The sequence below is a fragment of the Colletotrichum spaethianum genome (genome assembly GCF_022836535.1).
Source record: "Colletotrichum spaethianum MAFF 239500 DNA, contig07, whole genome shotgun sequence".
NCBI classification, from domain to species: domain Eukaryota; kingdom Fungi; phylum Ascomycota; class Sordariomycetes; order Glomerellales; family Glomerellaceae; genus Colletotrichum; species Colletotrichum spaethianum.
The window spans coordinates 1128971-1150074 of NW_026054777.1; the positions used below are offsets into that span (position 1 = coordinate 1128971).

Genomic DNA, 21104 nt, shown 5'->3' on the forward strand with positions numbered 1-21104 from the left:
AGGTCTGCCTCTCCTCTTATTGTAATAATTTGGCTAGTTCTTTACGTTTTGGTGCTTCGTTCTGACGGTCCGCACTTCGTCACCATCGGGAACCCTGGAGACTTCTTGGGGTGAGGGTTTACCCTCAGGATAGAAAAGATACGCGGATGTGAATAGCAGGAGCCCAGGATACAGTAAAACATGGGACGAGGAGAGATCCGACATGGGACGAAAAGACTGAAGCCCATAATGTAAAACCTTGACATTGATCATGCGTGCCTGGCCGCCGTCAGGTTGTCCTCAGTGATGCGTCTAGTGCGACTAGAAGGCCAGGCTCGATGCATTCCTAATGGAGGCAGACGCTGCATCATGTTCGGGTGTTCCCGTGTCTTGCCTTCCAAAGACGATCCGATCTTTGACGAACATTGTCTGTACAACCCCAACTTTTGCTCTTAGAGTGCACCACATTGCTTCCAACGCGTAGGCTGCCACCGCACTGCCTCATGGATTTGAGAAAAGAGGCCGGAGATGCAGATTAAAGCGCACACAACCTCTGCTAGGACGTGGGTTCTCCCGTGCGGAGAGCTAGTGACGGTCCAGACCATGTACATTAGAACCATCCCTGTTTGTGGCTGTGAGGCACAGCGGCTATAAGCCGCATCGGCAAATCAATAGTGGAAAAGAGATAAAAGAACTACGGATAGGAGGTTCTGGCCGTCGTCGAGCTAGTCAGACCAGTAAGGAAGGCCAAGCCCATGACTACGAGAAGTGGCTTGGGCAGGGAATATGTGACTTGCGAGCGCCTTTTCGCGGACACCGGCGGCCTCGGAGATGTTAGTGGCGTAATTCTAGAACCGACTTGTGCCGCCGCAACGAGACATCGTTGCGAGGCAGAACGTGAATGCAATTGAATTGATAAGGCCCGCTGTCCCGGAAAATTCCAGGAAGCTGCTCCAAGGTTTTGTTGTTGGAACCCAGGAGCCAAAGTCTGCTTCACATCACGGAACCCGGAGACGACGGTTTTGCTTCTGTTCCTGCATGTCTTGGAATCTTTGCAACGATTTCTGGCTACCGTGCAGCCAGCGCGGCGACTCCGGTATTCCAGTAATCAAGCGAGAGTACGAGGATGCCCGGGAGGGCTTGGAGGGTAATCAGTGACCTCTCAGACCAGCTGCTCGTTTTTGTTGTCTTCTTTGGCTTCGGCTACGATACCTCGCAGAACTGGTAAAGTACGTCGGTATTTCGATAGTCAGTGCAGCTGCGACAGGAGTCTGCTTCATATGGCAACTGACCTATATGGATTGATTGCGAGTGATCTTGACTATTATTCTGATAGAAGACGCGGATTAAACAATGGAGACTTCAAGATCTGTAGGCAATGGATGAAGATCAACTATGCAGAACCAAGTAGTGAGTCGGCCCAAGGACTAGCTATCATCTTTCTTGACCAGTATGCCCAAGGATGATGCCGCCGCCATTGAAGCTTCCTCATTACCAGTACCGATACTCAGAGTTTTGAGGCTGTTATGCTCATGGACCCCATATATTATGGCGGAGTAATTATTTTGCCCGGATTTCGTCATCGCCGTTGTTGGGTTTATATCTTTGGCAATCGCTCCTGCGCGTTGAGTGGCGCCATTGATTATGAGCCCCGATGACACCAATAGCTTCACATATTTGAGATCAATTATGCTCGATGAATTGAGTACAGGTTCTTGACCGGGTTCCGAGAAGTTTTTCAAGGCCAAAACCACAACCGCAGCCGAAGAACCGCAAGCTATGACGCGTTGTTTGTTGAAAGGGGCAGTGATCGGGATGCCAAAAGATTGGCAGCAAGAGGTTGAGGTAGAAGAGTAAAGCACTCAGAAAATAGAACATCTCAGCTTCGGAACCGTCCATGATTGCCCTAAGCCCCCAGTTGCAGGCCACTGGTAAATGTAGAAAAAACAGTATCGTTGAAGGACCCCAAAAATTGCTGAAGCATAATGAGGCAATCCTGCAACACGAACACCTTCGCCACTGTAATTGGTTAGCTCTTGTGATTTCTTAGCCGTTTGTTCGGCAACGTTGTCTTGTACCGGGAAAGGACATGAAGCCGTGAAAATTTAGGCTTCCAGGGGCGCAAGACACAGAGTGTCTCGTTATCGGCCAAGAACGGGTAGGATCAACCCTCTGATAGGTGGTCAACGAAACCCATTCCGTAGAGGTAGATGAAATGTGATTTATACGGTTGTAGAAGGCCATGTTTCCCCGTGACAGCATGAGACCGTCCGTTTGGCAACAACTGACTTGTGTGATCTGTTTGTCATCGGTCCAACGAGACCAGCGTTTCCACACGACATATTGCCTTGTTCACTCCTCCGATTCGATGACGAGAACCTTGAGGTGTATAGTCTCGTTTGAGATATCCTCATGGGAAGGCGTCGCGAGATGTCGGGGCAGGCCGGCGGCGCGGCCGATAAGCTGAAGGATTCACATGGAAAGACCGAGGCTCTTTGGCGTCTTGGCGGTGATGAAGAGGGTCCAGGGAAATGGGAAACAAGAGGGGCTTGGGATCGGTGGCATCATATATGGAACGAGCGTCCAAAGACCGGAGCACGAAAATGGCAAAAGCTCCTTTGCTGGAACAGCCAGTTGGGTGCGAGGTAATCATGCGTTGACATGGGCAATTTCTCCGCTGGCGGGACGCTTGTCCACTCGGTCTGGGTTCCGGTCTTACCCTTGATACAGGCCGTTCATCTATGTTGGGGCATTCTTGATTCGCGAGTATCAACCGGGCATTTTGAATATTGCGGCGGAGTGCGGAGTTTGACAGCATCAGGATTAAATAGCTCCACCACATCTATTACTACGTCCAGTTTGTTTGTCTCCTTTGCCCTTGCAGGCCTCGTAGCCCTCTCGGTTGTTCCCCACAGTCACCACGAATGCCCCGGAAATGAAAGGATGACAGGGGTGAGGAGTGAGGCTCAAAATCTTGAAAATCCAGAGGAAGACTCACTTCATCAGCTATTTTTCATCAGTTGTGTGTTTGATTGAACGAAGAGGAGGTCTGAGGACCTTGATGGCCCGGCCCGCCTCTTCGCGCCTGGGCAAACCCGGGACCGACATGGGTCCCAACCACCACTGAATTGGGCCATGGGGGAAAGTGAGGAGACCCTTGGGATCCCTGGCTGATGGATCGTTCGTAAAAATGGCACTTTTGCATACGCCAAGTTAAGAGGCGAAGAGCAAGGGAGGGGCGAGCACGTTGAGATGTCTCTGAACTGACTTGCTTGGAGTCTTGGCAACTTGGGCTGAATCCGGTGCAAACAGCCAACCATACCCATGTGACCTGAACTGATCAATCAATTTTCGTGATCGTGTTTTCTCTTGCCAAGAGATGCTAAGAGGTACCTATTTGTTCTTTCCGTCCCTTGACAGTTGCCTTGGCGGGTTAAGTCTTTACTTGGGCCAGGAAACACCAGTACGCATATAAATCTCACTTCACCTTGACTGCAACGTTTGTCTTGCACCTTCTTCACTTTCCACGTCACATTCCACATCCATTCGTTGATTTTCGTCATCGGTTCATCTAATTCACCCGCAGCTATTCCGAGATCCCCAAACCCTCGCCAAAACACCACCACCACCATGAAGACTTCCCAGGTTCTCGCCATCTTCGGCTTCACGAGCCTCATTATGGCTCAGAGCGAAAGCCTTGCTCCTTCACCCACCGAAAGCATCGGGTGCGAACCACACGGGGACCATTATACGTCATTTCCAGACTCCTGTTAAAGTTGCTTAGATGTGCTAACCTCCCTATACGGCACTGCGAGGCAGCTCGTGCTACTACAGCAGCTGCTGTATCTTCTGGTACTACCCTGAGCACTGCAGTTGCCGCTATCACTACCGCCACTGTCACTGATGATCACGACCACGACCACGACGACGAAGATGACCACGACCACTCTGCGGGCACGGCTAGCCTTGCTCCTTCGCCCACTGAGAGCGTAAACTGCCTTCCTCATGGAGACCATGTAAGTAGCAGTTTCGCCTTGCCGCTAAATGTAGTTCTAATATCTGTTAGTGGCACTGCGAGGGCCCGGCCACCGCCGTCTCGGGATCAGTCACCACCACCGTTGCGGTCACCACCACCGCTCCGGCCTCCACTGACGCCGCTGCCACCACCGCCAGCGGCGATGCTGCGACCACTTCTGCCGTTCCCGCTGGTGCTGCCCGTGCTGGCTTCGGCGCTGCTGCCATCGCTGCCGCTCTCATGGCCTTCTAAGCGAGCCAAGGGGTGAACTCGCGTTGAAGAAACGCAGCATGTACCTTATGAATAAAAAGTTACGGAAATACGGGTTCTGATTCATGAACATTACTTGGGAAGGAACTTTTTGGCGTGGTAAGCCGAGATATCAGACATGGGATACACGCCTATAACTATGTTGCCGCTCCATGGCGTTTGACTCTTTTTTAATTTCTACCCCAAAGAGGGAGGGATAATAGTTGTAGCATGGAAAAAGTCGCATGCTATTGGAAAAAACGAATTTTCTCATCTGGCATACTTCTGACTGGTGGCCTTTCACACTTGATGTTGTGGCATAAAGTTGCCTTACTGCCAACACATACAGTATTGGTATCCATAGATTAATGTGCAATTCGCGTTTTTCTCGATATGCCGATCAATGAATCTTATGTTTCTGTCTCTAAAAGTAGTGTTACCATTGTTTCCCTTTTGCCATGATAAGATTGCGAAAATTGGATAATGTCTCATGTTCATCCCATACCTCACGCGACCATCCTGGCATCATGTAAACGCAGGCACGGACGCAACAGGAGACCCGGCAGCTTGGTTAAGCTATGGAAAGCGGAAAGTCAAAAATGCAATCATGCGTGAACCGTTCATACGATCAAAGGTTCACGACGCGGCCGGGGAACGCCAGCCGGTAATCTTTGCTGGTGTGCCTGCCTCACAAGTTCTCAGAGTACAAGGTGCCTTCACCAAGTGCGGCTGAAGATTATCGAAGGGCCGTTGATTAGGAGAAAAGACTCGGTAAGCATGGTAGATGGTGAGGGAACGCCCGTCCCCCCCCCCCCCCCCCAAACTTCATGCCCACCATTGAAGACGCCCGTTGCGGCGTTCTTTGCGCATGAGGGAGAAAATGTCTCACTCCCCACCAGTCAGCGCTCACACAGGAAAACGCTGGGGTGTCACGCAGAGTTTTCGCCTGTCAGATGCAGAGACGAACAGAAAAGTCAGCAGACAAAGGTGCCCGGCGTCCGGCGTTGGCGACTCTACGAGGTTGGGATCCGTTGGAGAGTCGGCTCGTTTGGTTAGCCGATGGCCTTGGCGTTCATTCTGGTCGAAGAATGAGACGAAAATGGATGAGACTGGAGCGAGCCGTTGTCCACCATGGCTTCGACATCGTCGCCGTTGGTCGACTGCTGGGCTTTATAGGGGCTTGGCATGCAGCAGTCGCCACATGTGAGCCATCAAGGTTGGCGGGGTTTTGTAAGGAATGGCAAAACGTCGTTGGGTGAGAAAGTGAGAAAAGAGGCAGAGCCAGGGAGAGAGTGGTTGAGAGTGAGAGTTAGAATGAAAGTGAAAGTGAGAGTGAGAGACGTGCGGTTGCGGTCAAAATGAGAGGCCATCAAGGTTCTTATTCCAAGGTGCATGTGGACGGTACGTACCGCCGCCGAAGAGGCATGTGGACCCGACGGCGCCGCACCCCGGCTGGCCTGTGCCCAATCAGGCCGTTCGGGGACGAGACAGATCGTGACTTGGAGCCTTGGCTCAGCAGGAAACAGCCTCTCAGCTGCCCTTTCCTTCCCATGATGGCCATCCGGGTGCTCAGCCTTGGCAACGGGTCTGTCAGCCTTGGCAAACCGTCTGCGTCGTGTTATGCTTCTTTGGCTTTGGCTTCTTTTGCAGCCATGTTTCCGCTGATTCCCGCTTTTCCACACCCGCAACGACCCTCATCCCTGGCACGATGCCGCCTTTGACCCTCCACGTTTCTACGTTTCCTCGGGTTGGCGTTCTTCCCGTGCTGCGCAATGTCAGCTATGGGTCTACTTTTGCAAGTGGGCTGACCTGTTCACCTATTGGTCTCGTTGGCGTGCTCCTTGTGTGCCCGAGGCCGGGCCATATCGATAATCGGACAAGACAAACATGACAGGGTCAGCCGCCGCGGCCGATGGCCAAGACGGTGAAAGACAAGCCTCAGCCGTGGAGACGGCATAATAACCTAGCAGGCATAGCTCGGAGTCACTACCACGTTGCGTAAGAGGAAGAGAGAAAAAACTTCAGAGGTGGACGCAGAGACGAGGGGAATATCGAAAGGAAGAGAGCGAGAGAGACATCACACAGCAAAGGCAATATTCGCGCAAGGAATCGGCATAGCACTCGGCAGGGATCTCATCCGCTGCGCCTGGTTGTCGCCCTTTTTCGCCGCACCCGTCGATTCATTTTCCTGAAATTCCAGCCTCCATCGTTCGTCGTCCAATCCTTCACCCTCTCCCACCCGAGTATCTTTATCCCTCTTGAGAAGTTATCCCGCTGCACGACTTCTCTCCCCGTCTCTGACGCCCCTGGTTCTTCATCCCATCCCCGCCAGGCCTCTTTCTCCGGTCAAGCTTGCCAGCTCGGCGATTTCACTTGTTACTCGGCGCGCCTTCTCTCAAGGTGCTCACTCTCACCATCTGTCTGGGACGCTCATACTTCACCCTAGCCACCTTTATCCCGAAGCCTCTCCCATAAAACAGCCGGCTAAGCACCGTCCGATAAGCCAACTTTGAGAATCTGCAGCAGCATCCTGTCTTGGACAACACCCAGCGCAACCCAGCCCTGTCAGCTCATTTCAGCAAAGACAAGGCCCTACTTCGCTTCTCGTGAACTGCATTCCTGACGACGCTATCCAGACACCAGACATCGCAATGGCCAGGTTCACGGCCGCTGCCGCCTTCGCGGCTCTTCTGAGCACCGCTTCCGGCTCCCTCGTCGCACGACAGACGGCTGCCAGCACCACCGCCGCTGCCGTGTCCGCTCCCACTGCCATCTCGGAGTGCTCCGTGTCATCCTCTACGCAGTAAGCACCTCTTTGAAAAGCCTCCCTCTTGTAGAGGAAGAAACATCATATATCACTGTCGAACAACCGCTTATCCGCATCCTAGGATCTGTAAGGCTGGAACTACCGAGTTCAGAGTCGTGTCCACTCCAACCGGCGCGCTGCCCAGCTCTTACACAGGATGCCACAAGCATGCCACCGATACGTAAGCTCCCTTTTCATATGTTGACGAAAATTGATCTCACGCTCTATGCTAGGTACTGCTTCTTCGATGATGGAGAGGTGCAGATTCAGCCCGCCGGCGCTCCGGCTGCCACTGCCGCCTCAACGACCGCTGCTGCTGTCACTGGCACTCCCACCGCCGTCTCTGACTGCCATCTTCACGGAGTAACTGTGTAAGCCTTTCTGCCTTACAGCCCCAAGGACCCCGATTAACAGATTCTCAGCTTCTGCATGTGGGGTACCTCGGAGTACCAGGTCATGACTACGCCTACAAACACCGCCGCATCCGCCATCCCCACGGCCTTCACCGACTGCCACGCCCATGGGGCCGACACCTACTGCATTGCTCCCAACGGCGACGACGTCGAGATTGTGGCCGAGGGCGCCGAATCCTCGGACAGTGATCACACCGACGGTGAGGAGCCCCAGGGCGAGAATTGCCATTTCCACGCCGGTGTCGAGCACTGCGTCGGTGCGGGCGAGAGCGAGAGCAGCGGTACGCGAAGCTGTGAGAAGGTTGACCGTGACTACAACATCCCCCTGCGTATCGGCCTCATCTTTGTGATTCTTGTTACCAGCGCCTTTGGCGTCTACTTCCCCATCTTTATGATCAAGTGGATGCCCACCAAGACGCACACCATCTTCCTCATCCTCAAGCAGTTCGGCACCGGCATCATCATCTCGACTGCTTTTGTCCACCTTTACACCCATGCTCAACTGATGTTTGGCAATGAGTGCTTGGGCGCGCTTGAGTACGAGGGAACGACGTCGGCCATTGTCATGGCGGGCATCTTCTTGTCCTTCTTGGTCGAGTACGTCGGGAAGCGCATGGTCATGAAGAAGATGGCCAGCAACCCGAGTGCTATGAGCCGTTTGTCCCCCGAAACCGTCACTGTCTTGGTCCTCGAGTGTGGTATCATCTTCCACTCTATTCGTACGTCACCTCCTGTGTGCCAAGTTTCTTTGAGATTGCAAGCTAACAAACAACCAATCAGTGATCGGAATCACGCTAGTCGTCGCTGGCGACACCTTCTTCATCACACTCTTTGTCGTCATCCTCTTCCACCAGATGTTCGAGGGTATCGCTCTGGGAACCCGTATCGCACAGCTGGGCCAGCTGTCCCCGACCGAGAAGGCCGCGAGCCCTGCCCCCATCGAAGTCGAGCAGACCTCTTCCGCCCCCAACAGCCTCAACTCCCTCAAAGCGCCCAACTTCTCTCTTGTCAAGAAGCTCCTCATCGCCACTCCGTTCGCCCTCGTTACTCCCATCGGCATGGCCATTGGTATCGGCGTTTTGCAGCAGTTCAACGGAAACGACCGTGATACAATCATCGCCATCGGAACCCTCGACGCGCTCTCCGCCGGTATCCTAGTTTGGGTTGGTGTTGTCGAGATGTGGGCCGAGGACTGGATGCACGGCGACGCGGAGCTCCTCCGCACCGGCCCTCTCGTCACTTTCCTCGCCGGTCTTGGTCTTGTTGGCGGCATGGTCATTATGAGTGTGCTCGGCAAGTGGGCTTGAGCCGCCTTGAGGAACCGAGAGGGATGAAGAGGGAGAGTAGATAATGAACAACGGCGCTGTGGTGCTTCTATAATGTGGAAATGGGAAAAGCTTTGAAATGATTGGGTCGGTCCTAGTCTAGATAGATATTATACCCTAAACGACTGTAATGATACATTGAATCTCAGTGTCGCTTCCTAGGATCTTGGCCATTTCTCCGTGTATGAGCCCTTGAAGGTAGGCTTCGCCAATGAGCACTCTATTATCGTCGTCAGGCGTCGGGCGCAAAATGTAAAACATGTTGGCGCCAGGTATCAGCCACAGGGTGTCCCCTTGGACGGCTTCGGCCGGCACGAGCCCAACAAATCCACGCTGTGTGCGTGCCAGGCGGCGGCGGTTGAGGCGTATGACTATGCCCGGGTTGAGATGCCAGTCTGCCTGGCTGAAGATTTCGACTTTTTCACCCCTAGCTTCCAGAGCCTTGCCAGACTCTATAGCGTCTCCTGTGTCTGGCTGTGTAGTAGTGTTTACGCCGACAAGATGGATCCCTGCCAAAGCGCGAAATGCCTCTATTACGGTACAATCTTCTGCCACGTATTTCTCGTGTGGGTTGCTCAACGTGAAACTTGGGTACCTCTTCGTCCGCAGTACCGTTGTTGTGTCAAACGCCTCCCAGAGTTCCATTACGACGTCAGCCTGGATAGCATGGATTTGCAGCCTGCCCCCATCGAGGATCCTCCAAGGTCTCTGGCCGACAGTTGAAAGCCCTTGGCTGGCAGATACAATCTGCTCACCTGTTGACGTATCCCTCGAAAGGATCTTTCTAGGAAGAAAACGCCAGTCGGGCACCCACGACGGCATGTCTGGCGAGACGCCATAGCGACAAATCTCCAGAACGCTGTAAGGCCAGTACCATTCGTCTTCGAGGAGGCGCTCCGCGACGACGGCGTAAAGTTGGCGAACCGGAATGGTGTAATCGACGGGGATGATGGGATCCTGTGTTGGGCTCGGGGAGTCAACCAGGTTCAAGGGTGCGTAGATACGATCTAGGGGATCTGTCGCCTGCAAGTCGCGGAATCGAAGAAGGAGGCTGATGAGGTTGAAGCGGCGAACCATAACGGCTTCGTCGTGCCTCTTCCAGTACCCTGCCACGCCACTTTCTTCATCCTTCATGTCTTGTTCCTTCTCCTTTGAACCCACAAACGAGGTGCGATTGGCTTGTGTCACCGCCGCCATGCGGGCATCACTTAAATTGAGACCATGCCTGACCTTGTTGACTTTCCAGATTGTCGCATCAATGAATGACGCATTCGCGTCCTTATTCCGCAGGTATCCTCGTAGCCTGTTCAGCACTTGAATGTATAGCCTCGCCGCGGGTGCCAGGACACTGCGGTCCATCTAGACAGTCCCAGACATAAACACCCCGAGGGCTGTGGGGGCCGAGTACTCCTGCACCGTCCATACGCGACTCCAGTAATTGGAATCAAAGACTTTGACGGCTTTCCAGATGGATTTGTAGTCCTTCACGTGGCGCGGTAGGACCTCGACGCGTCCTAGGCCGCGGGATTGGCAGTGAGAAATCGCATAGTCACCCAGATCGTGGAGGTAGGATAAGCCAACTTCCATATCGGGGCCGAGCCATGTCAGAACAAGGCCCGCTGAGATTTATATCTGGCGCATGTGCGAGACCTGGCGACTTCGCTCGGCAAGGTCTCGCTGGTTGATGGACACGGCGTTGACCCAGAGGGGAATGACCTTGGAAGATGAGGGCTTGAGGAATAGGCGGATGTTCTCGAGGGCTACGTAAAGGTTCTTTGTCGCCTGGAAGACGTGGTTGTCGACGTGGATGGAGACTGTCTGCGAGGCATCACCCCAAACGTAGGATAGGGCTGTATAATCTGCCGAGGCGATGGAGACGATCTCAGTAGTGAGGATTATGGGGGAGGAGGGCTCTACGGGATGGAGATTGATGAGGCGGATTTCGCCATCTTTGAGGGGTGTGTATGGTATTGGGGTAGTGGATGGGGATTGGGGTGGTTTGCGGCTGATGAGGTCGCTGATGCGGGAGGATTTCTTAGACTTGACGATCAGGGGTAGAGGACGAGCGTGGGGATCGAAGGTTGAGGTTGACATTGTTTTTAATAAGCCAGGGTCACTTCAAAAAGAACGATCAAGAACGCGTTGCCTGGAGTGTGACTGGCTTCATGAGCTTTGAGAATTCTAGGTGAGGAATAAAAATGATAGAAGTGCTAATGGCGTCGAGAAAGCCACCGGTTAGATTGGGTAGGTTAGGGGTAAGACCAGTTCAAAAACTTACACACCGTTCTTTTCTTCCACGACCGAGAATGAACCTGGTTGGTTTATAACTTGAGTAAAACTGAGATGAAAACATGGAAATGAAGCTTTGGAGTTGGGGGCATTTGCCCATCCAGGCAGCAGCTTTGTGGTTGATCCCTGAACGACGTGGGCAGATGTGGCGTGTGATCCAATATCGTGGCTGGTGGGCAAAGTGGCTTGCGCCTGCTCTTCTCTCTCGTGCCAAAACCAGCTTCTACATCGTCGCTTCCATCCCCCGATTCACCCGCATGCGGCCATCTTCTTCATTCCTCCTCCAAACAAACCGACGCGTCTTCTATTACATCTCGTTTCTACTCATTCATCAAGAGAACAGGACGCCAAACAAGAGGTTGACACGAGTTTAGAGAACCAACTCCTACGCGGTGCCAGTTCTATCACAAATAATAGTGTTCGCGACATGGTTTGTGCTGTGCAGAGGCATGCTGTCATCTATCCATTTATTGGACAGTGCAGTGTGACGGTCAGGCCATTACCTCGCGCTTCTGTTTCCTTCGCTCTATAAACCCGACTTCCATCCGCCTTCTGCCTCGAAAATGTCGCCAACTGCCTTCGACACGGTCAGAAGGTGGCGGTCGTGGTATCGAGGCGCAACCAACGAGACGCCCACAGGCATCCCGTTCGGGCCCTTGAAGCCTGGAATGTTGACGACGGGAACATGAAGCGCCTGGAAACTTGTCAGCGACATACTTATACGTTTGGGAGTAGTCAACCTACCGTCCAGAGGCCGTTGAAGGCTGCGCTTCCGGTGCTTGCGATACCCTCCGGTGCCTCGTCAACAACACTCGGCACGAGCACAGCATCGTACTTCTTGAGCATCTTGTCAACCTTTGGACGCGCAATCGCGATGTTATCGAACGCTTCGAGCTGCGCCGCTCTGGTGATCTTGTTGGAGTTCTCGACATGAGAGATCAAAAATTCGTTGAGCTGGTCCTTGGCCGCGCGATAGTCTGGAAGAAAAGCCGGTCTTCCATCGCTGTGCAGCACCGTCCCATGCCACGTGGGAAGATCTTGGAGGTCGGAGTCAAACTCAATCTCTTCGACCTCGGCTCCGTGCGCTTTGAGCAGCTCCACTGCCTTCGCAATGGCCGACTTCGTACCAGGCCCAGCTTGTGGCCAGACCATGGTCTTTAAAAGAGCGAATTTGGCGCCCTTGACGGCGAAGTTGGTCTTGGGAGGCTCGTCGTCCGCCAAATCGAAGACATCAGCCATCAACTGCAAGTCCTCAACGCTTCGAGCAAAGAAGCCAAGTGTGTCCAAGATTAACGAGTAGATCTTCTGGCCCTCTCGGCTGATCGAGTTCCACGTCGGCTTCAGAGCATAGATGCCGTTGAAAGACCCGGGTCGAATGGTACTTCCACCCGTCTGGGTGCCCAAACCGATCGGGGCTTGAAAGTCTGCGACGGCGGCGCCCGAGCCTGAAGAAGAACCGCCGGGTGTCCGGTTGGTATCATGCGGGTTGACCGTTTTTGGGCCTTGGACGGTCGCAGCGAACTCGGTTGTCGTCGTCTTCCCTGTAGAGAGGTTAGAATTTTCTCTCATTTTATCAGAGCATCAACATACCGAGAACCAAGGCGCCGGCCTGTCGCAAGACGATGATCGATCCAGCGTCGACCTTTGGTGCGTCCCGTGCGTATATCGGTGAGCCATGCTGGGTAGGCATATCTGCGATCAAGGTGAGTGGCATGCCAGAAGAGCATCGCCAGTAGTCCACTAACCCTTGGTGTAGATAACGTCCTTGACAGCAATCGCAACCCCATGCAGAGGGCCGCGCTTCTCTGGCGGTATCGCATCAAGCTCCTTAGCTCGTGCGATGACCTGCTCCGGGTTGATATGCTCCCATGCTTTCACGACGGGGTCTCTTTTCTCGATATGGGACAGCAGAGAGCGGGCATATTCCTCAACAGTCAAGTCTCCGGTTCGAATCTTGGCCGATGCCTGTGTCGCCGATAATCTATACGGTTCAGTCGTCATTGTGAACAGTTTGAAGCTACTCTCATAGAGCCACGTGATCCCTTTGCAGTTGGGTGACCGTATAGATCGAGTACACGATTTCAGTTCGATAGCGCAAGTAACCACAACTGGGACGAAGACGCGGGGTATGCTGGTAAATGAATGTCAGAGCGCGTCGGTCTGTGCGTGCAGACTTCCGAAACCCGGACAGAATCGGCAAAGAGCATCCGGTTTGGATACGACTAGGTGGTATATGGGCGATGACCAGAAGAGAGGTTCGATGGGGCACAATTCGGCTATTTCAAAAGGCGATGCCGGCGCCTCCAACGGGCATCGGGGCCATTGGAGCTACTCCAACAACCCCGCAGGCCGTTATCGTCCGTCCTCAGACCCACCGGCTCGTGGCGTTCCCCGCAGTCGACCACCTTCGCTTGAAATGCAGCGCGATCTCGACACGTCGGGAACTTTGCGCCGAATCGGCTGCACCCGCTTTTGCAAAGCACCGGCCTCAAGGGGTATGATAAGCCGAGGGCGGATCCACCGAAATACGCAACGAGTTGCCTTGTCTTAGTGAGAACAAACCGACGACATCGCGGTTACATGGTCCGGAAATGGTGACATGAGGGGCAGAAGCTCGTCAGGCCTGACGGCTTGAGGTATTGGGGTCTGTGCGATGCATCTAACATTACAATGGTCGAATTCCTCATCTTGGGACTACAAACGGGTTTACTCGATGACAGAACGGTCTAGGATAGCGCTACTCTCTCAACTCTTACCGAACCCCATTCAAGCTTCCATCTTCTGCGCCTTCTCCCCCAAATGCAACTCCTCGCCGCTCGTGACCTGGGGAGACGGCGGCGCATAGATCTCTCCTTCTCTCTCAGTCTCAAAGAATCCGTCTCGCCCTTCTTTAGCCAGCCACTCGTACTCCATCGGCGCGCTCTCAAACCCGGAGGGGTAAACCCTGGGCTTGAAGAACTGGATAAGAACTATATAAATGATACCCGATGAAAAGAACGTCAATGGCCAACCCATCATGTACATGTACTTGGCGGGCTGACTGACGATCTGAGGCTGGTACTGTCCGACGAGACCGGGCAAACCCATCACCGTACCCCCAATCCAGGCGAATACGCCCACCCAGTTAACACCACCTTTGAACCAGTACAGGCCATCCTTTGAGCCGTTGTACAACGAAGGCACGTGAATGTTGCCTTTGCGGGCAACGACGTAATCGGATACGATGATCTGCGAAATGTCAGTACTGGCCATAGAAACAAGGGCTCGGGGATCCTTACAGCGCAAAGCGGGGCCATGAAGATGTTGTAACTCCCCAAGAAAGACAAAAACGCAGAAGCGTTGGCGATCAGCTTCCACGGCAACACAATGATACCAAGGATGGCACAGACGATTTGGCCTCGGCGGATTGTCAAATACTTGGGGAACAAACCAGTCATGTCAGCGCCGAAAGGAAGCGAGTTCGCACCAAAGTTCGTCGCCAACACACTGAGGATGAAACAGAAAGCCACGAAGAAGACACCACAGCGGCCTGCGGGAGTCCAATAGTGGTCGAGGATGGCATTCAACATGTCCCAAAGGTTCCAGTAAGGCTTGCCCCAGGCCCCCTGGAGGGAGGTTGTCGACGCCAGCCCAAGGAAAAAGACGAGGATATTGGCAAAGAAGACACATGCCCCCTGAAGCCAACCGGCATCTTGAGGCTTCTTGCAGTAGCGCGCGAGATCAGGCTGGTTGACCAGCATGGGCGACAAAGATCCCATGATGACGTTGATGCCGCCCATGATCGCCCATCCAACGGGCGTCTTTGCGGCGGCTTCTGCTCCAGCCGCTGAGGCCGCGTTAATGTTCGAGATGCCTGTTCCGTGGGCCATGCACCAACCGAACAAACCGAAGCAGGCAAATGGCATGACGAAGCCCTTGACGGTGAAAATGTAATGGATATGAGTTGGATGTACCCAAGTCTGTAAAAGCATAAGCTCTTGGACTGATCAAGAAACCACGAGTGCACTTACAAATGGGAACTCAATCATCCAAAGAAGGAAAAAGGCTAGTAGTTGCTTCGAGGTCACGTCGGCGCCAGCGGGAAGTGCGTTGGCCCAGTTGTGCCAGCTGTTCCCAAAGATGCAACGGAAGCACACAGACAGCAGGTTTGCACCGTAGTATGTCTGGATTCCGTACCAGATGATGCAGACAATGGCTCGGATGAAGACGAAAAAGTATGAGCCGTACATTCCCATTACTGACCGCGCAAGGACGGGACTAAGAGAAGGGTTAGCGATGATGTTGACAATGTCCGCCCCAACAGCTTAACTCACTATCCAACATGGTACATGGCACCAGGTCTCGCCATACGGGTCACGATAATGGCGGAGATGAGTGCGCCCAGAATACATGAGACGAGAGCTTGTTGCCAGGTCTATTCTTGTTAGCATGGGCTTCGGAAGATGATGTCTGGAAACATACCAAGCCCACTGCAATCAGCGAAGATGCGACGTTCCACCCGGTTGTTCCAAACATGTTGGAGAACCAGTACAATGGCAAATTGTACCATGTCCATGTTCTTTGTTCTGGCGGTGTCGGTTCAAGATCTTTGTTTGACCATCTGGCGTCGCCAATTCGAGTATGTCCTTCAGGCGCTTCGGAGGCCTTGGCCCATTCCAGGAAGGTTGCCTTAGACTGGAACGGAGCCGCCATTGCGGCTTTGGTGGGCATGCGAATGCGCGCCATTTTTCTGTCGGGCCTCTTTATTCAGTGACACTTGGAAACAAACAAGCGGGTTCCTGAGCTGAACCACAAGCAACAGGCAACATCTCTCATCTTCAACCTTCGAAGCCGGTTGTCATCTTTCATATAGAAGCCTTGCGTCGTGGTGACAACTCCATTACTACCCTATCGTTTTCTCTTCACACTCATCGGCGTCTTTCCAACCGATAGCGCTGCGTCGCCACGCGAACGGCTGGGCCTACAACGGGACGATAAGGATGTCATAGCCTATGCGGAGCCGTGCTTGGTGCGTTGATGTTGGCCAGGGGGGGGTATCGTCCCGGCGCTCCACTGAGATAAGAAACTGTCCGGTCTTTGGTCTTATCTGCGTGATGGACGCCCAAGTGTCCCAAGTAGGTAATTACTACGTCGTCGGTAAGAAACTACCGACATGAACGATTGCCTCGAGATTAGAGAGGCTGGAAGTCTAGGAAGAGACCAACAGAAACAAGCAGTCTCCTTGACTCTCCCCCTCGAGCACGAGGCCCTAGCCCGAGTCAGCAGACAAGGATTCGATCGAGACGAAGCTGTTCGCTTTCGATTAAGGACATGACGACCTTAATAATACAGGCACTAGTGCCGCACATAACCATAGATCTGGGTTAACATCAGAGCCCGGGATTCCAAACCAAGAAATCATTCGCTATCTGTGGGGTTTGGGGTCAGCATTGTCACATATCCACAGCCACATGCTCGCCGCGCCTTTGGAGCCTGATGCGGAGGACCCCTGTCGGTCTATTCCTCGCCCCCATGAACTTAATCGGCTCGAAACCTTCCTGCTCTACTTTCCATTGATCACGAACAAGCGTCTCGACTCATCATACCCGTCTCAATGTCTGTACAATTTCGGATCGAGAACATGTTTGGCGACGTACCTATGAGCAAACAGGTAGCCCCCATATCGGCTTCTCACCCAGAGAGCCCCGTCAGTCCCCGCACTGGGAACCCGGCCGGAGGTCATCCGCCGAACCGCAAATCGCGAGTCGCATTGGCGTGTAAGCGTTGCAAGCGAAGGAAGCAGCGGGTATGCAGACCTGGTGGGCGCAGGCCGAGTTCTTGTTAACTGATTTTGGTAGTGCGATGGCGCCCATCCAAGTTGCAAGTCTTGCCAAAAAGCAAACTCGGAATGTATCTACGAGCGGGCATTAAGACCGCATTATCCTGGTGGGAAGTCACTGTAAGCTGGCCCGCAATATGTGTGCCACCACGTGACGCTCAGCATGCTCACACCGGGTGAAGGTATATCAGCGCGCTCGAAGAGAGAATCGCGTTTCTTGAAGCACGGATGCCAGACTATGCCGAGGACCACTTTGCAACATCCTCCGTTGCGACGCCCCCAGCACCAGAAGCGAACCCGCCCCGGCGAGAATCACAAGATTCATACTCTGAAGAGGAGCCCACGTCGTTGGTTGACGGTGTTGCCTACTTGTCCCTGTGCGCTTCTGGGACAACGGACACTGCGCCGGAGCCTTTTTACATTGGGTCCAGCTCGGGCGCCACCATTGCACGGATGATCCAGTCTTCCATCTTCCATGGAGCTGGGGGTAAGGCCCTGTCTGATGCCATGGCGGGGACACGAGCTGGTGTACTGAGCCCGCCGCAATCCCGAAACACTGCCTCAGTGTCGTCGCATCCCGATGAGCTTGTGTCAGAGTTCCCATATCCTTCAGAGTCAAAGATGCTGTTTGATGTCTTCTTTGATCGACTCCATACTCGGTGGCCCATCCTAGATCGCAAGCTTTACACAAAGCTCTTTGAGCAGCAGTACGACCAGGGAGCACTATCGATACAACACAGAAGCATCATGCACTTGGTATATGCCATCTCGGCGAGGTTTTTGCAACTTATGAAGAAGCCGTGTGACGTGGATCCACAAGTGAGTTGGGCTTCAGCTAGGGCCTTTGTGCCGCCAAACTAACATACGCAGCAACACCTTATGGCTGCCATTGAACCAATGGACTATATACTTGAGCAGCACAACCTCGCAACAGTTCAGTTCCTCCTCCTGTTGGCAGTTCATGGCACACGGAGTCCATACGGCGCCGGAGCCTGGTCTCAGGTGCGATACGCTGTGACGCTCTGCATCGAGTTGGGCCTCCATAGGAAGCAAACCACTGCATCATCCCACAGTTCCCGGGATCTGGAGATTCGGAGACGATCTTTCTGGTCGTGTTATTGTCTGGACCGCATGACCAGCGTGGTCCTTGGACGGACCTTTGCAATAGCTGACAGAGACATCAATGTAGATGTGAGTTCCCTGACAGTTAATAAGTGAAAAGGATTACGAGTCTGATAGAACCTTGCAGCTTCCAAGCGACAGTACCGAGTTCTGGGACCTGACTGCCCTTGGATCACCACCACCAGGCCAGAAGTCCGTGTGGTCGAATGTAGAGCCTTTCATTCACATCGTCAAGTTGCGGAGAATCCAATCAAGAATCCACCGGCGCGTATACCGTGTCGACAAGGACGTATTTGCAAGCGTGCCAGAGGAGAGAGCCAAGCTCGATGCAAAGATGGCCGCCATCCGAGCCGAGCTTGATGAGTGGGCCAACACTATTCCACACCCGCCAAAAGACGCCACCACCATTACTTGGATGTACGATCCAGAGAGCGCCTATCATGACTCAAGAGACTTCTTTAACTTGTAAGTGGAAAGAATTGCGCAAAGGTCGCAAAGATGCCGGCGTGTACTAACCAGAAGATCAGACAGTATCATAAATCAGTGCTGTCACTATTCACTGTCCTTCTTCCAACGCTTAGCACATCAGACACAAGATTCGTCACGACTGCCCGGTCCGCCGCGTGCGTGTGTACGGCATACAAGCGGTTGAACCAGCAAAAGACGCTGAGCTATACCATGACTGCGCTGCACTCATGCTTCATAGCGGGCTTGACCCTGGTGTACTGCCTATGGAGGGATCGGTCCCTCTTTTCCTACGATGCACTAGAGGCGACCCGGGCATGTTCTCAGTCTCTCACCATCTTTGGCGAGAAGTGGCCTGGCGCCGTCAAGTACCGCGACATCTTCGATGCCCTCTCCGGGAGTCTGTTCAAGACCATTGTCAATCCGCGGCCAGAGGCAAATCCGGGGCCGAAGCCACTCAAGGTCGACTTTGCCGCGGAGCCGGTTGGTTCTCCCACGGCCCCGATAACCTCATCGGAAAACGGGCCCCACCGGCGCGACAGCGGAGCCGAAGAGCGGTCCGCTGTGGGTAACGCCGTCTCCGACGCCGTCAAGGAGGCGTTCATGGAGGTTGACGACGAGGCGCCCGGTGGATGGCAGGGTTGGAGGATGTTCAACGAGATGGTCCAAAGCGACCTTGCTCCAAAACCACCGCCGGGCGTCAAGCGGCCTGACCCGAGACCACAGGCAGGCAGTTGGGATGTGCTTGCGCAGGATCCTGAGTTCACACACGATTTGAACCAGGGCGGTGTTTCCGACGTGATGGATTCGGACTGGGACTTTGGCGGGCTGGAGGGGTTGCGGTGAGCTGGGTTGTCCCACTGGTAAGGAGGGCAGGCTGGGTTGAGTTGGATCAATGTATACGTGCTTACGCTCGGGCTTGCGTGAGTGCAGCCCTTTCGTCGTGGTGTCTCCGTGGCGCCGCTGTGGCTTCTCCTTCTTCACCTCGATAGTTCATTAAGCAGCCCAACACAACGATGCGCCAGAAGTCTAGTTAAAAGCCTTTACAAGTATGAGGATCCAGATGTGCGAAAAGTGTATATCCGTTATCACTGGTTTCTGCAGAGCTTGGTGGACGTGTGAGAGCTACCTGGTGATTTTTTTGTAATCTGTAACCACTTAGGTCGAGTAGGCCAATCGGTTAGAGCATGGATTACAAGTGTTTCACCTGAAATGTTGCGTATCGTCAAGGTCGGGAGATTAAGCATCCCACTGACCGTGCCTTTTGATACTTCAACACGACGGATAAATGGACGTGATGGATGAAGATGCATGTACCAGTCGAGCTTGTTTTCATTCATGAACAAGGAACGAGAGGAAAAAGGATTGACGCTCAACAAGGACTATCATTGGCAAACCCCAAAACGTACAAAAATCACCGCCACGGCTCGCTTCACGCCAACTGTCCCTTCTTATACGGATACTTGGCCTTGAACGCCTCGGCAATCTCCGTCCTCGTCGCGACCCAGACGCCCTCCTTCTTGGCAATGTAGTCCACAAAGTCCCGCAGCGCGGCCAGACGGCCAGGCCGGCCGACGATGCGACAGTGCAGTCCAATGGTCATCATCTTGGGCATGCCCTCCTGGCCCTCCTCGTACAGCACATCGAAGGCATTCTTGAGGTGCGTGTAGAAGCCCATGGGGTCGCGGAAGCCGGAGCCGGCGGTGTGGAACTTGAAGTCGTTGCAGTCGTAGCTGTACGGGACCATCAGGCAGCCCTTGGGGTCGGCCTTTTCGCGCTCGAGGGGCAGGTCAATCCAGTACGGCACGTCGTCGGCGTAAGTGTCGCTCGCCCAGACGAGGTCCTCGCCCATCTCCTCGTAGACCTGCGGCACTAGCGTGCGCGAGTGCGGCGAGTTGCGGCCGTAGTACCACCCGCGTGGCGCGTAGCCCGTCAGCGACTTGAGCGACGTGATGCACTTGCGGATGTACTCTTTCTCCTGCTCGATGGGGACGTCGTGGTAGTCGATCCAGCGGTAGGCGTGGGACGCGACGTCGTGGCCCTCCTCGACGCACCGCGCCGCGACCTCGGGCTGCTCCTCGACGGCCTGCGCGACGGCGTAGAGTGTGAACTTCATCTTGCGCGTGTTGAAGAGGCGGAAGAGGCGCCAGAAGCCCGCACGCGAGCCGTACTCGTACTCGGACTCGACGCTGTAGTTGCGCTCGTTGTACTTGGGCGGGCCCAAGGGGTTCTCGCGCAGATTGGTCTCGGAGACGCCGTCGCCGGCCAGAACGGAGCGCTCGCCACCCTGTTGTCAACGCAAGTCAGTAACACGCTCGCGATGGGAAAGGTGAGGGGCGAGGGACAGAGACGCACCTCTTCATAGTTGATGACGAAGGAGACCGCAATTTTGGCGTCGTTTGGCCAGGGACAGGCGATGCCCTTCTCGCCGTAACCCTTAAAGTCGCGGGGGTAGCCGTAGTCCGGGTGGGAGTGGTACGCTTCAGGCATGGTGACGACTATTCTCTCTCAATGTGTCTCTGAGTGTCAATTGGTAAAAGTTTAATAATGAAGAATATTCTGAAGGAGGCCAACGGTGAGGATTTGGATGAACAATAGAATTGGCTCCTAGACTAAGCGCGTA

General features: G+C 53.9%; 8 protein-coding genes across 8 annotated transcripts; 3 read left to right on the forward strand and 5 right to left on the reverse strand.

Moving 5' to 3' along the window:
• Nucleotides 1–3609: 3609 nt before the first annotated feature.
• ColSpa_03739 (uncharacterized protein) lies at nucleotides 3610–4246 on the forward strand (the record flags this gene model as incomplete). Its single annotated transcript, XM_049269951.1, has 3 exons — nucleotides 3610–3704; nucleotides 3764–3995; nucleotides 4046–4246. The coding sequence occupies 3 exons, from the start codon at nucleotides 3610–3612 to the stop codon at nucleotides 4244–4246; spliced, it is 528 nt and encodes a 175-aa protein (XP_049125908.1).
• Nucleotides 4247–6894: 2648 nt separating this feature from the next.
• On the forward strand, nucleotides 6895–8769 carry ColSpa_03740 (putative zinc transporter cis4; the record flags this gene model as incomplete). Its single annotated transcript, XM_049269952.1, has 5 exons — nucleotides 6895–7046; nucleotides 7132–7230; nucleotides 7283–7412; nucleotides 7464–8181; nucleotides 8243–8769. The coding sequence occupies 5 exons, from the start codon at nucleotides 6895–6897 to the stop codon at nucleotides 8767–8769; spliced, it is 1626 nt and encodes a 541-aa protein (XP_049125909.1).
• A 1644-nt stretch (nucleotides 8770–10413) lies between these two features.
• Nucleotides 10414–10881, reverse strand: ColSpa_03741 (heterokaryon incompatibility protein 6, OR allele; the record flags this gene model as incomplete). The annotated part of the gene is made up of 1 exon (XM_049269953.1): nucleotides 10414–10881. The coding sequence occupies one exon, from the start codon at nucleotides 10879–10881 to the stop codon at nucleotides 10414–10416; it is 468 nt and encodes a 155-aa protein (XP_049125910.1).
• A 721-nt stretch (nucleotides 10882–11602) lies between these two features.
• Nucleotides 11603–12766, reverse strand: ColSpa_03742 (glutamyl-tRNA(Gln) amidotransferase subunit A; the record flags this gene model as incomplete). Its single annotated transcript, XM_049269954.1, has 3 exons — nucleotides 11603–11770; nucleotides 11821–12617; nucleotides 12667–12766. The coding sequence occupies 3 exons, from the start codon at nucleotides 12764–12766 to the stop codon at nucleotides 11603–11605; spliced, it is 1065 nt and encodes a 354-aa protein (XP_049125911.1).
• A 50-nt stretch (nucleotides 12767–12816) lies between these two features.
• On the reverse strand, nucleotides 12817–13077 carry ColSpa_03743 (glutamyl-tRNA(Gln) amidotransferase subunit A; the record flags this gene model as incomplete). Its single annotated transcript, XM_049269955.1, has 1 exon — nucleotides 12817–13077. The coding sequence occupies one exon, from the start codon at nucleotides 13075–13077 to the stop codon at nucleotides 12817–12819; it is 261 nt and encodes an 86-aa protein (XP_049125912.1).
• A 765-nt stretch (nucleotides 13078–13842) lies between these two features.
• ColSpa_03744 (allantoin permease) lies at nucleotides 13843–15768 on the reverse strand (the record flags this gene model as incomplete). The annotated part of the gene is made up of 5 exons (XM_049269956.1): nucleotides 13843–14304; nucleotides 14355–15035; nucleotides 15087–15333; nucleotides 15390–15490; nucleotides 15538–15768. 5 exons carry the CDS (start codon nucleotides 15766–15768, stop codon nucleotides 13843–13845), a joined length of 1722 nt encoding a protein of 573 aa, XP_049125913.1.
• A 1354-nt stretch (nucleotides 15769–17122) lies between these two features.
• ColSpa_03745 (positive regulator of purine utilization) lies at nucleotides 17123–19327 on the forward strand (the record flags this gene model as incomplete). Its single annotated transcript, XM_049269957.1, is given in 4 exon segments — nucleotides 17123–17713; nucleotides 17765–18085; nucleotides 18102–18481; nucleotides 18598–19327. The coding sequence occupies 4 exon segments, from the start codon at nucleotides 17123–17125 to the stop codon at nucleotides 19325–19327; spliced, it is 2022 nt and encodes a 673-aa protein (XP_049125914.1).
• A 586-nt stretch (nucleotides 19328–19913) lies between these two features.
• On the reverse strand, nucleotides 19914–20971 carry ColSpa_03746 (chitin deacetylase 1; the record flags this gene model as incomplete). Its single annotated transcript, XM_049269958.1, has 2 exons — nucleotides 19914–20768; nucleotides 20837–20971. The coding sequence occupies 2 exons, from the start codon at nucleotides 20969–20971 to the stop codon at nucleotides 19914–19916; spliced, it is 990 nt and encodes a 329-aa protein (XP_049125915.1).
• Between the last annotated feature and the right edge of the window lie 133 nt (nucleotides 20972–21104).